Consider the following 12,755-nt stretch of genomic DNA (forward strand, 5'->3'; position numbering starts at 1 on the left):
CTCTCCAGAGCACCCCGGCCCCAGTCTCATGCGCACCACCCCTTTAATTAAAGCTCGGCTGCTGCTGCTTTCCGTGGCATTTCTGTGCCGGAGCCAAACAGCCAACCATCTGTCACCTTATTACCAGCCGTGATCTCCGGTATTAATATTTTTTTTTCTAACGGGGGGGGGGGGGGGGGGGGGGGGAGAGTTGTCATATTCACCACAGAGAACAGTTGAATCACGAGCACAAAGCTGTTTTCTGAGGTTCGCCCTCTTCCTCCTCCTCCTCACCACAGAAGAAGAGAAGAAGAGAAGAGATTGGACACCCAAAGGTGTCTCAGAGTGGCTTACAGACTCCTTTCCCTTCCCCTCCCCACAACAGACACCCTGTGAGGCGGGCAGGGCTGAGAGAGCTCTTGACAGACACGGCTCTTTTTCAAGAACAGCTCTTATCAGAACTACAACTTGCCCAAGGTCCTCCAGCAGCTGCATGTGGAGGAGTGGGGAATCAGACCCGGTTCTCCCAGATTAGAGTCCCCGCACTTAACCACTACACCAAACTGGCTCTCACTGACATTGGGACAAAGTGTCCAGACTGTTAGGGTTAGCCTGTCTCCGCCAAAAAAACCCAGCCTCTGAGTTCAAATCACTCCGTGCCAGGTGGCTGGCTTCCTCTCCTTCACACTTCCGAAGAACGTTAGAAGAGTCCTGCTGGATCAGACCACGCATCCCTCCGATACAGCGTCCTGCTCCCTCCCGAGGCCTAAGCCTAAGTTCAAAGGTAGACTTCCTCTAAGCAGGAAGGCTCCATTTGGCCATCGTGATTTACAACTACCCCATGAATTTTGAAAGGCATCTAAGGGGAGGGGCTGTGGCTCAGTGGAAGAGCCTGTGCTTGGTACTCAGAAGGTCCCGGGTTCTACCCTCGGCGACTCCAGTTAAAGGATTTGGTAGTAGGTGAGGTGAAAGACCTTCTCTGCCTGACACCTTGGGGGGCAGCTGCCAGTCTGAGTAGACAATACTGACTCGGAAGCTAAGCAGGGTTGGCCTTGGCTAGTATTTGGATGGGCAACCTCCAAGGAATACCAGGGTCGTGACGCAGAGGCAGGCGAGGGCAAACCACCTCTGAAACATCCCTTGTCTTTGTCAGCAAGCTGCCAATATGTTTCCCTGTACTCTGTGTGTGCTCTTATGGTTCACTGTGCTCTGTGTGTATTCGTCTGTGTCCTTATTCCTTGGTTATGCGCCTGTGTGCATTCACTTTCCCATGTATGCCTGTTTATACGCTTAATTGCCTAGTTGCAGGAACGTCCGTATCTCTCAAGGCCACAGGTGGTTGCTGGCGGGTAGTAGCTTGGGTGATCTCATGGCTTTATCCATGAGAAGCAGTATGTTATGATTAAGTAGGAGCGTTGCTTCCCAGGCTCAATAGCGTGCGCGTGGGAAGTCCCGCAATTGGGCCTCAGCTTTTTGAATTAACTATAATCTATTGGGATCCATGCTTATGCCTCATTCTGAACAGTGATCCTGTTATGCACCTATTGCTTCAAATAAAAGTAAAACCTTTTCTACAAGTGTGTGCTTCGTTGATGCGATGGGAGTCTGACAGTCTTAAAAAACAAGTCTAGGGCTGAGGTCACACACACCAAATAATCCACTTTCCAACCAGATTTTGCCAGTTCACACAGTGAAAGTGCACTGAAAGTGGTTTGAAAGTGGATTATTTAGTGTGTGTGACTGCAGCCTAGCTCACCACCTAGTGGTGCACCACACTAAAAGAGTTAGGACTTTCGGGTGCCAGACAGTCTTAGGATCTCCTCTGGCTGCACTACACACAATGTCGTGCAATAATTAATTAATTAACTGTCTGTGATGAACCAATGGGCTGATTCAGTATAAGGTAGTTTCAGTGTGCGTAAGCCAATTCCTTCGCTGCCTCCTATAGCAGAGATTTCCAAACATTTGTTGCATGGCAAAGTACCACCTTTTCTCCCTCCTCAATCTGCCCTATCTCGGCATCAGGTATGTGTTTACGGGATGATTGTTAAAGTCGCTTCCAATGCAGAGTTTCCCAACTTCTGTGGAGGAGGCCTGTTGTATCTCTGCATAAGTGTGGGCTGGCTTGCTTCCCACCAGGAGCTCATGCAGAGACCCAGAGGGTGACCTCTGAAGGCACAGACTTTTGCCTCTTACGCACTTGGAGAGGAATTGTTTGGGGGTGTAGGAGCAAAGTGGGCCTTCCAACTTTAATTTCTTTTTGGGGGGAGAGTTTGGGAAATATTGTTCCTTTTCCCACCTGTTGCTGCTTCCCACTCCAGCTTGGCTTGTGCCGCTCTGCGGGGGTCAAAAGATGAGGGGGTGATGCGGTTGCTAGGCAACCTTGGTACCTCTGTCTCTCTCCGTAGGAGCAGAAATAGCAAGGAGAAAAGGCCGAGGGATAGTGGCGCCCTCAGCCAGGGAACACGGGAGGGGGGCCCCCACTAAGTTTCAAAACCAATGAACCAGTTGTCCAAATCAGACCCCACTAGAACTTTCTCCTGTCTGAAGTTCAGGTAATAAAGAAGGATTCGGTCGAGCTTAAATTGGATGAGTCAAATCCGGCTTCTGAATTCCTCACCTGCAGCCTGCCCCCCCCCCCCCAGCGCTTTTGAAGGATGCCGTACAATCTGCCAAAATTAGATCTTTCAACATGAAATCCTCTTTTCTCTCCCCCGCCCTTTCCCCCACGTCCTTTCTTCTTCCACGTACATCCTCCAGGAGTGATGTGTGAGCTGCAGAACCGAGTCCCGCAAAATGACAGCGACCTGAAGAGAGGGTGGCTGAGCGACTCGGGTCTCTCCTCCTCTGATTTATTGTCATTTTTAAAAAAACTAGCTGCATTTTATCGCTCTGCCGATGCAAAATATTCCATAAGGATGGCAGGGGGTGGGTGGGTGTTACGGCCCATTTAAGCAGCACTGTTTTACCCGGACTGGCGAACAATGCTCCCTCTAAGCTGTGGAGTCCTGTGAGCAAAAATTCTGCTTTGTGAGCTACTGGCATGAAAGTTGTGAGTGAGCGATTTGGCTACTGCTTAAATTAGTTTGCTTTGGAGCCACCCTCCCTGAGCGAAGGCCAAGGGGGTGTGAGCCAGAGGCTAAAAAACTGCGAGCTAGCTCACACTAACTCATCTTAGAGGGAAGACTGCTCCCGTCCCTCCTCTGGAGTAAAGAAGGTCAGTGTTTGAATATTGCCTTCTACACCGTGGTCATTCTGTTGTAGTAATAACCTCCAGGTGGCGACTGGAGATCTTCTGGGGTTACAACTGATTTCCAGGCGACAGAAATCAGTTCACATGGAGAAAACGGCCACCTTGGCGGGTGGACTCTCTGGTATTATACCCTAATGTTTCATGGACCGACTCTGGGTTCCTTCTGAAGTTCTCCAGTCCCCCATTCTGCAACAGGAATGCCACACGGGCCGGTTTCAAAGGCCACCCAGTTGCCCGGGATGTTCGTGTGCCCCACCGTTCCTGTTAACTGGGGGAGGGCTCCTCTCTTTTCAGACTGCAAAGGGATCATTGAAGACGTGGTCTTGCTGGGGGCACCTGTGGAAGGAGACGCCAAGTCCTGGAAGCCATTCACCAAGGTCGTTGCGGGCAAAATCATCAATGGCTACTGCAGGTCTGTGCCCTCATGCCGGTCCAGAACGCCTGGGGGAACCCCAAAACTGGAGGCTTGTTTTTTCCTCTTAGGCAGTTATGGGTCTCAACCCCCCAACCCCCTCCTCAGCCTGGCCTCATTGATGGCAATTAGAAGTGGGATGATGGGTCTGTCTCTAGCACGGTGCCACCTGGCGATCTCAGGATTTATTTATTAGCCAAGGGAGAATCCTTCGTGTTTCCTCTCTTACCCACCTGAGATTTGTCTCAAGTAGCATCAGAAAGACACACAAAGTATTGGGGGAGGGCTCCTCTCTTTTCTGCTCTGCTCTCCGGCCTGCATGTCTCTTGGCCACATGATGAGGTTGCAGCTTCCGCACTGCTTCTGAACTAACCCTGGTTTTAAAATGGTTCGTTTAAAGGGTTTCGCAGGATGGTCCAAGTCAGCCCTAGGAACAGTAGTTTCAGAAAATTCCTGGAGAATAGGGCTACAAATACCAGTGAAGTTAGCAGTGGAACCTCCATATGCACAGGCAGTGTACCTCTGAATACCAGATGCTGGTGAGAGAGGATGGGGAAAGACCCCAAACAGCTGCAGAGGATTGCTGGATTAGATGGATCTTTGAGCTCTTCTAATGTTCTCATTGACTGTGATAGTTTGGAATTGATCCTCCAAGTACCTGCATGAGGTTTTGGCTCTCGGTAGCTCATATCCCCAACATTTTGTTGGGCTGTGACGCAGTGTTCCCTCTAAGCTGAGTTAGTGTGAGCTAAGTTCACAGTTTTTTAGCCTCTGGCTCACACATTTTTGTCCTAGCTCCTGAAGGAGGGCTCCAGAGCAAACTAATTTATGCAGTAGCCAAATCGCTCACTCACAGCTTTAATGCCAGTAGCTCACAGAGTAGAATTTTTGCTCACAAGGCTCCACAGCTTAGAAGGGAGCATTGGCTGCAAGGTGCTAGTGGACTCGAACTCAGCTCTTTTACTGCAGAGCAACACAGCTACTCTCTGTCTCCCATTTGCAATATCCGAGATGTCAGGGACAAGCGATAAGGAGAGCTGTCTCCCGCGGGCCCCGCTGGCAAACTTCCCAGGGCTGCGCCTTTCGTGGGCTGGGACGGACCTCCAGTTACACTCTTTGGTCATCTTTCTCGAGTGGTGCCCTTAGTGTTCTTGCATTCCCTTTCTCCCAGAGGGGACTGGCTGCTGAGTTTTGTCTACCGGACATCTTCCGTTCAGCTCAGTGTTGCAGGGCTTCAGCCAGTGACCCTGGACGACAGGAGGATGGTGAACGTGGATCTCTCCTCCGTGGTAAGTGTCAAAGAGGTACTTCGGCTCTGGCTTCCCCCTTCCCTTGATTCCCCACTCCTCCTCCGCCTTCAGCTGCTGGGTGACCTTAGGTCAGTCACAAGTTCTCTCAGAGCTGTTCTCTCAAGGGCAGTCCTCGAAAAGAGCTCTCTCAGCCCCGCCTACCTCACAGGGGTGTCTGTTGTGGGGAGGGGAGGGGAAAGGAGATTGGAAGCCATTCTGAGACTTCGAGTGAAGGGCAGGGGATAAATCCAATCTCCTCCTCCTCCTCCTCTTCTTCTTCCTCTTCTTCTTCTTCTTCTTCTACCTCCCCTCTACACAACCCCAGTGACTGCTTTTCCACACCCAGAAGATGGCAAAAAACTCTCCAGGAACCCCGGCCAAACTGGCCTGGAGAAAAATGTCTTCCTGGCCCCCAAGTGGCGATTGGCATTTCCCTGGGCATGTCAGAAAGGGCCACGAGAACTAAGCACTGAGGCAACCCTCCCTGCCCTCCCTCTCACGGTCTGCCCAAATTCACACAATCAGCACGGGCTGTCCACCACCTCCCGAGGAATCCTTGCCGGGTGAATGAGTGGCTTCTTGCTTTGAAAACAATGTTTAGTTTGGCCCAGAGATCCTTCGGCCTGGAGAGGCTGGGGTTCGAACAGGGAACATTCTGCGTTGTACACCTGGCCAGGGTGAGGGCCCCGCTTGGTTCCCTCGTGAGGTCCCCTTCCCTAGCCGAGGGCGTTCTGGAATCAAGCCCTGTCTGCTGTCAGGAGGAAATAAGGAATCGCCTCTTAATTGGTGCCTTCAGCCTGCTGAGCGGGCCTTCTGTTCCACGGAGGGGCTTCCCTTCTCCCTCCCCTTCTCCTGGCAAAGAGCTTTCCTGCTGCTGTTGGGGCCTCCTGGATGGGCTCCAGGTGACTTCCGTGAGGAGCTCCTCCAGCGAATCCAGGCGGCCTCTTGAGTCTCTCGATGCAGAATCTACGGGGCTTTGTCACAGAGCCGGGCACCCTTTACAAACAGCTTGCCGGGACTCTTCCATCCCCAGTCATTTGACAGTTGCAGATCCGGAGGAGGGGTTTAGCAGAATGCCAGGTTTCCCCTGCTGCACTGATACCGCTGATGGCAGGCGAGGCTTCTCAATTTCCAGGAAGGACAGCCAGAGGCCGGTGGGATTTCTTGAGAGCCAGTTTGGTGTCGGGGTTAAGTGCGCGGACTCTACTCTGGGAGAACTACCCGACGGAGTCTCAAAATGGTTTACAAACTCCTTTCCCTTCCCCTCCCCACTAACAGACACCCGGTGAGGCGGGTGGGGCTGAGAGAGCTCTGACAGAAACTGCACTTTCAAGGACAGCTCTTGTCAGAACTGTGGTTTGCCCAAGATCATCCAGCCAGGTGCAAGTGGAGGAGGAGTGGGGAATCAAACCCGGTTCTCCCAGATTAGAGTCCGCGCACTTAACCACAACACCAACACTGGCTTTTAAGAAGAGAAGAGATTGGATTTATACCCCGCCCTTCACCACCCAAAGGAGTCTCAGAGCGGCGTACAAACTCCTTCCCCTTCCCCTCCCCACAACAGAAACTGCTCTTTTCCAAGAACAGCTCTTATCAGAACTATGGCTTGCCCAAGGTCATCCAGCCAGGTGCAAGTGGAGGAGTGGGGAATCAAACACGGTTCTCCCAGATTAGCGTCCGCGCACTTAACCACGACACCAACACTGGCTCTGGAGAGGGAGAAAGAAATGCTTCAAATCATGGAACTCCAAGAGGTGATGGAAGGGAGGGGGCAGCGTTCTGCCCCCCCCCCGCATTCACACACAGGCTCTGCTTGGAATAAAAGATGCATCCCACCCTTGGCTTGGCACCGTGGATGGGGAGAAGCTGAGCCAGCTCTGCTTCACCACTTCTCCCTCTGAGTTCTGAAAAAGAAAACAGCCTTTCTGGCTGCATCTCTATGGCTGAGGAGGACTGGAAGCAGAGCGGGTGGACTGGGGGGGGGTCCTCCAGGACCAGGAAAATGGCAGTTCACTTGCATCCTAGTTGTAAAGCCAGTGCTGTGCAGTATTCAGGCCAGGGTAAGGGAGAGCCGGGATCGAATCTCTGCCGTGAAGCTCGGTGGAGTGGCTTTGGGCCAGTCGCTCTCTCGCAGGGTTGTTGTGTGGTAAAAGGGGCGGGGGACACGTAGGCTGCCCCGAGGTCCCTGAAGCAATGGTGCGATAAATATGAAACGGGTTGGTTCAGACTCCCTTTTGCCCCTCCTGCTGCAAGGACCTCTGAATGCCCCGTTTCCACAGTCAGTGGAACTGAGGGGTAAAGTTTCTCCTGGGCTGTTCCACTTTAAATTAAGGGGGAGGTCTGCTGCAACAATTTGGATCAACAAGGGAAGAAGATAATGAGGAAGAAGACTGTAAAAGAGGAAGAGAAGATGAGACAACAAGTACACTTACTGATGAGGACTGGACTCTAAGATAGGGGGTGGTCCCCCCCCCCCCAAATAAATTTGATTGTCACTTGGGGAACAAAAAGTTAAAAAAAATAAATGAGATGCTAATATTTTCTGAAGCCTGCCTTAGTGGGGTTTTTTCCTCTATGATCTTGTATAGCTCTTCATATAGTCAGATTTGTTGGAATTGATAATATAAGCAAGAAATTATTATTGACCACTCTCAACGCCCAAAAAAAACAAGAAAGAAAAATGTAATGGTTAAAAAAAATGCTGTTGTATTTCAAGTAATGTATGATCTCCATCTCTTGGGTTTTTAGTGGTTTTCTTTACTTTCTCCTGTAGTTTGTAGACTCCCCTCCCTTGTTTCTTTGTAGTTTATAGAAAATGCAATTAAAAAATCCCGTACGGGGGGCTAAAAAAAAATTAAGGGGGAGGGGAGTTGGGTAAGAAAATGTTCTTGCTGAGGTGCAATTAGGGTTTTTTCCCCCCTCCCAGAGCTGCTGAGAGCCACCGTATGCACAGAGTCCATCCCACATTCACGCAGAATTTGCTTGAACTTAATTTTTCCCCCTTTATTTATATCCCACCTTTTCCCCCAATGGGGACCCGAAATTGCTTACATCCTCTTATTCCCCTGTTTTATCCTCACAACAGCCCTGTGAGGTAAGGCTGAGAGTGGTTGACGGGCCCAAAGTTACCCAGCAAGCTTCCATGGCAGAGGGGGGGATTCGAACCAGATCCCCAGCCCAACACTCTAACCCACTGCACCACACTGGAATAAGGAAGATGCTGAGGCCATTATCATTGTTTTGCTGGCTAGATCCCTTGCCAGTTCTTCTCTTGAGAGGTCACACTGCCTCTTTAAAATCCAGAGTGCACTGGGTCCTCCGCTCTGTCCCCAAATACACACACACACACACACACACACACACACACAATTGCTCGCTCAATGCGCTTCAGAGATCAACGCAGACGTCTGAAGAGTTGGCCCCCGAAGGCCTCCCTGACAGGTTCCTTTTAATTAAAGTTCTAATCTCTTCCAAATCGGAGAAACCAGCCGGGCCATCTGGGATCCTGCCAGCCGCAGATGGTCTTCCCAAGTCACAGATCGGGTGTCATGCCAAGTTCTGAGCGCCTCCAAATGTCAACCAGTTCCCGTGATTCTTTGGGGTTGGCGTATGACTTTCTCGCCACACCACCTCAGCTTGCGGGCTGGGACCGGTCCAGATTTCTTGGTGTTCATCTTTAAGATGTCCTTCAAAGGCCCTTGGAGCCACAGGGTTGAGTTTGGGGGGCAGACCTGGCCAGAAACAAGGGAGTGAGAAACAGAGCCTCCATGTTCAGAGGCAATCTATCTCTAAATGAGGGGAGGGGGGCAAAAAAGTGGGGGGATTGGCCGTGGCCTTCACGCCTTGCTTGTGGGCTTCCCGGAGGCAGCTGATGGAAATAGGATGCTGGAATGAATGGCACATTGTAACATGGGTGCAAAAGGGCCATCAGATGACACTCGAATTGCATTCCCTGAAGTTGAAGCACTAGTAGAAATCTGAGCTTCCGCAAACGCCCTAAAGCAATTTTCCCACTCTCCTGGAGTTTGCAAAAAGGTTAATGAGCAGTCGCTTTAATTTACAAACAGGTGGTAATGAAGGGGAGGGGTCTCTCTCTCCAGGACTGATTCTCTTTTGCAAACCTCTGGCAGCACCTTTTGAAAACATTAGCCTTGATAATAACTAGGCTTGGCTTGATGTTTCTAATATCTGAGGAGGAACCAGCTGGCGATCTTGTTCGGAGTCTTTTCTGCTCACAGGTGCATCTCCAGGTTTAGCTGGGAGCTGAACAGGAACGGCGTTGTTATGGGTTCTTATTTCACAACCACACAATCTCCCTTTTTTCCCCTTCTTCTTGTACGAACCTTGACGGCAGCTGTTTCAGCATGTGCATATGCATGAGTGTGTGCGTTTAGAAAAAGAGAGAAAGGGAGAGAGAGAGAGAGACAGCAGCGCCAGCCGAGCTCTCTAGAAGAAACCCCCCAGGCTGTGTTTTAATTTCAGAGGCTTTGCAGAAAACTCGGTCAGACATGGACAAACGGCGCTACTTTCAAAAGAGGGTTCCATAAAACAGTCTCCTCTATTTGAACTGTTGTTTTGTGCGTGTGCCCGCATGTACATGCACTGTCCCTCCTCCTCTCTCTGTCACATATACACCCCTGCCACTCATCTGTTGAACTGGGATGCGTGTGTCTCCTCTCCAGTCTATCCAGAAAGTGGCAGAAATTCCTGGGATCCCAGAATTTGAATCCCAGAATTTGTTTTGAAAGCACTCTGTACAGGATTGGCCAGCTCACTAGATCGGGAGGGGCAAAAATTCAAGCAGTTCTGGCACAGGTGTTCAAGAAGAGGAAGAAGAGATTGGATTTAAACCCCACCCTTCACTACCTGAAGTAGTCTCAGAGCGGCTTACAATCTCCTTTCCCTTCCTCTCCCCACAACAGACACCCTGTGAGCAATGTTCCCTCTAAGCTGAGTTAGTGTGAGCTAGCCCACAGTTTTTTAGCCTCCAGCTCACACATTTTTGTCTTAGCTCAGGAAGGAGGGCTCCAGAGTAAAGTAATTTATGCAACAGCCAAATCGCTCACTCACAACTTTAATGCCAGTAGCTCATAAAGTAGAATTTTTGCTCACAAGACTCCACAGCTTCCAGGGAGCATTGCCCATGAGGTAGCTGGGGCTGAGAGAGCTCTTTTGAGGACTGCCTGTGAGAGAACAGCTCTGAGAGAACTTGTGACTGACCCAAGGTCTCACCAGCAGCTGCATGTGGAGGAGTGGGGAACGAAACCCAGTTCTCCCAGGTTAGAGTCTGCACTCCTAACCACTACCCCAAACTGGCTCTCAATAATCACAGGCGTCTCTAGCTGAATATGGGTTTCAGATAGCCAGTATTGGGAGAGGTCTTTCTCTCTGGACTTCTTTGCCGTCTTGACGCTCCCCATCTTGACAGAGCTTTCTGGCTCTTTTCACAGGTGAGCGGCCACTTGGACTACATGAAGCAGATGGACACGATCCTGAAGGCTGTGGGTGTCAAAACCAAGCAGTGCCGTCTGGAGGAAGGGGGGACCCTTGCCGTTCTCTCGAATAAGACCGCGGAAAGTCAGGCAGTTGCCCTGCACGACGATGCACCAGCGGAGCCAAGCATGAGGCAGGAAGAGGATGAAGATACGGTCCACATTGCCCCCTGGTCGTGGGAGCCAGTTCCCTCTCAGGAATTATGCCCAGGGGACTCAGCACAGGGGCTGGGTTCTGAACTGAGAGAAAACTCGCAAGCCCAGGAGCAGCAGAACCGGCCCGGTCAAGAAGAACCTTTCACCACTGATGCTTCAGACTCCTCTCATCATTCTCAAACAACTGATCACGCCACCTGTGCCATTGATCCTCTTTCCCCATCGTCCAGATAACAGAAGATGCAGCACAGCATGATGGTAACTGTAGTATTGTCGGGGACTGCTCCAAGCTTCCCCACATTGCTGCTGTGGTGTGGAAAACCTGGATGCTTTGCACAGGACAGCAAATTTCTGTCCAGGATCGGGACAGCTGTTTCGTGTGGCCTTCCACCTCCCAGCAGTTTGCTGGTTCTGGGAAGTGGATCAAGCAGGCCATGATGTGGCCAGGAAGTCTCCTGCACCTGAACTCCACAGTCCATGGATTTATCCAACCCTTTAAAAAGTAATTTAAGGTCCCTGCCACATGGCAGGGGAAAAAACGGGCAAAGTGCGGCTTTTAAAAGCCGCACCAAAATAGACGCCGCAGCGGGATCCCACGGATCCCCTGAGCCGTGGCGCCGTTGCTCCCCGGCACGATCATATGCCAGGGAGGAAGCGACAGTCGGGAGGGGGAGGCTGCCGAACTGTGCATGTCTGAGCATGCGCAGTTCGGCCAGGAGCCGGGGATGCGCCGGTGGAAGGACGCGCTGGTGATCCCATGGCCGGCCTTGATGCGCCCTTTCCCGAAGAACCACCTAGGTAGGTGGTTCATTTTTGATGCGGGGTTTTGGGTGGAAGGGCCAGATCGGGAACGGGCGCGCCACACTTCCCAGATGTTGCTGTGGGACCACGCCCGTTTGCTGTGCCCCCGATCCATCCCTCTCCCGGCCCAAAACCTCTCGTGTGACCGGGGCCTAAGACTACTGGTTTTTGCCATAGCTTGTGGCAGGGCATTCCGTAAGTTAATTCCACACTCTGCAACAAAATGCTCCCTTTTGTCAGTGCTGAAACTACTGTTAATCTGCTTCACTGGGTGCCTGAGTTAATACTCTCTGTTAATACTATGAGGGGGAGGGGGGAGAGAGAGAGAGAGAGAGAGGGGTTGTCTTGTCTTCTCATCTGACCTCATAGAATCATAGAGTTGGAAGGGACCTCCGGGGCCATTTAGTCCAACCCCCTGCACAATGCAGGAAATCCACAAATACCTCCCCACCACCACATACCCCCAGTGATCCATGTCCGGAAGATAACAAAAAACTTCCAGCATCCCTGGTCAAAGTGGCCTGGAGAAAAATGGCTTCCTGACCCCCTAAGTGGCGATCAGCATTTCCCTGGGCGTGTCAGAAAGGCCCACGAGAACTGAGCCCTGAGGCAACCCTTCCTGCCCTCCCTCTCACGATCTTCCTGAGTTCACAGAATCCGCAGTGCTGTCAGATGGCCATCTAGCCTCTGCTTCAAAACCTCCAGAGAAGGAGGAGGAGGTTTTCCTACCTAATAGCTGGTGGCTATCACCACATCTTGTGGCAATGAGTTCCCACAGTTTGAAGTTCAGGGCAGCTTTAGAAGACGCTGTTTATGTTGGAGAAAAAAAGAGAGCGTATGCACTGGAGACTGAAGAAGGTCTGGGTGAAAAAGAAAATCTATTTATTTCCAAATGGCTGAGAGGGAACAGTGGAGGCCGGGCACCCAGCACCAGGAGGGGTGGGGCTGTCTCAGGCCCCAGGGTCCAGCAGACTCCAAGCACTCTGGGCTACTTCTCTCAACCCCCCCCCTTCCTGGTTTTTTTAGACAGCTAATACCAAAAACAAGGGCATGATCCCCCAAGAAATGCAGCTTTAAGTAGGACTTGCAAGGGAGGGCGTGTTTTTCCGCCCAAAGAGCTTCCTCCTGTCGGCCCTGCAGGAGGCACCTAGGAATATTCAGAAACATTCCGTAGGACTCAGAGAACAGTTAAGTTAAAGGGCCACTTGCTGACTCAGTACAGCCATGTGACTTGAAGGATGGCTCTGAAGAAAATCCTTTGACTGCTGCACACTTAACAAAAGGTCTTCCGTAACAATGCAAAACCCATTCCTATTCTCCCATGGGTCCCATTTCTCAAAGCCGCAGGGGCCCATTAGCAGTTAGCTCTTCCC

At 51.3% G+C, this 12,755-nt stretch overlaps 1 protein-coding gene across 1 annotated transcript in view; it reads left to right on the top strand.

The window, feature by feature from the left end:
* Positions 1–11,119, top strand: part of TMCO4 (transmembrane and coiled-coil domains 4) — a 46,135-nt gene extending 35,016 nt beyond the window's left edge. Inside the window, exons 12-14 of the mRNA XM_015412605.1 lie at positions 3,527–3,644; positions 4,816–4,933; positions 10,384–11,119. Of these exons, the coding sequence (XP_015268091.1) occupies positions 3,527–3,644; positions 4,816–4,933; positions 10,384–10,815 (668 nt within the window). The 3' untranslated portion in view covers positions 10,816–11,119. The remainder of the gene's footprint in view (positions 1–3,526; positions 3,645–4,815; positions 4,934–10,383) is intronic.
* The last annotated feature ends 1,636 nt before the right edge of the window (positions 11,120–12,755 follow it).

Source organism: Gekko japonicus, unplaced genomic scaffold, assembly GCF_001447785.1.
Source record: "Gekko japonicus isolate JY-2015 unplaced genomic scaffold, Gekko_japonicus_V1.1 scaffold131, whole genome shotgun sequence".
Taxonomy (NCBI): domain Eukaryota; kingdom Metazoa; phylum Chordata; class Lepidosauria; order Squamata; family Gekkonidae; genus Gekko; species Gekko japonicus.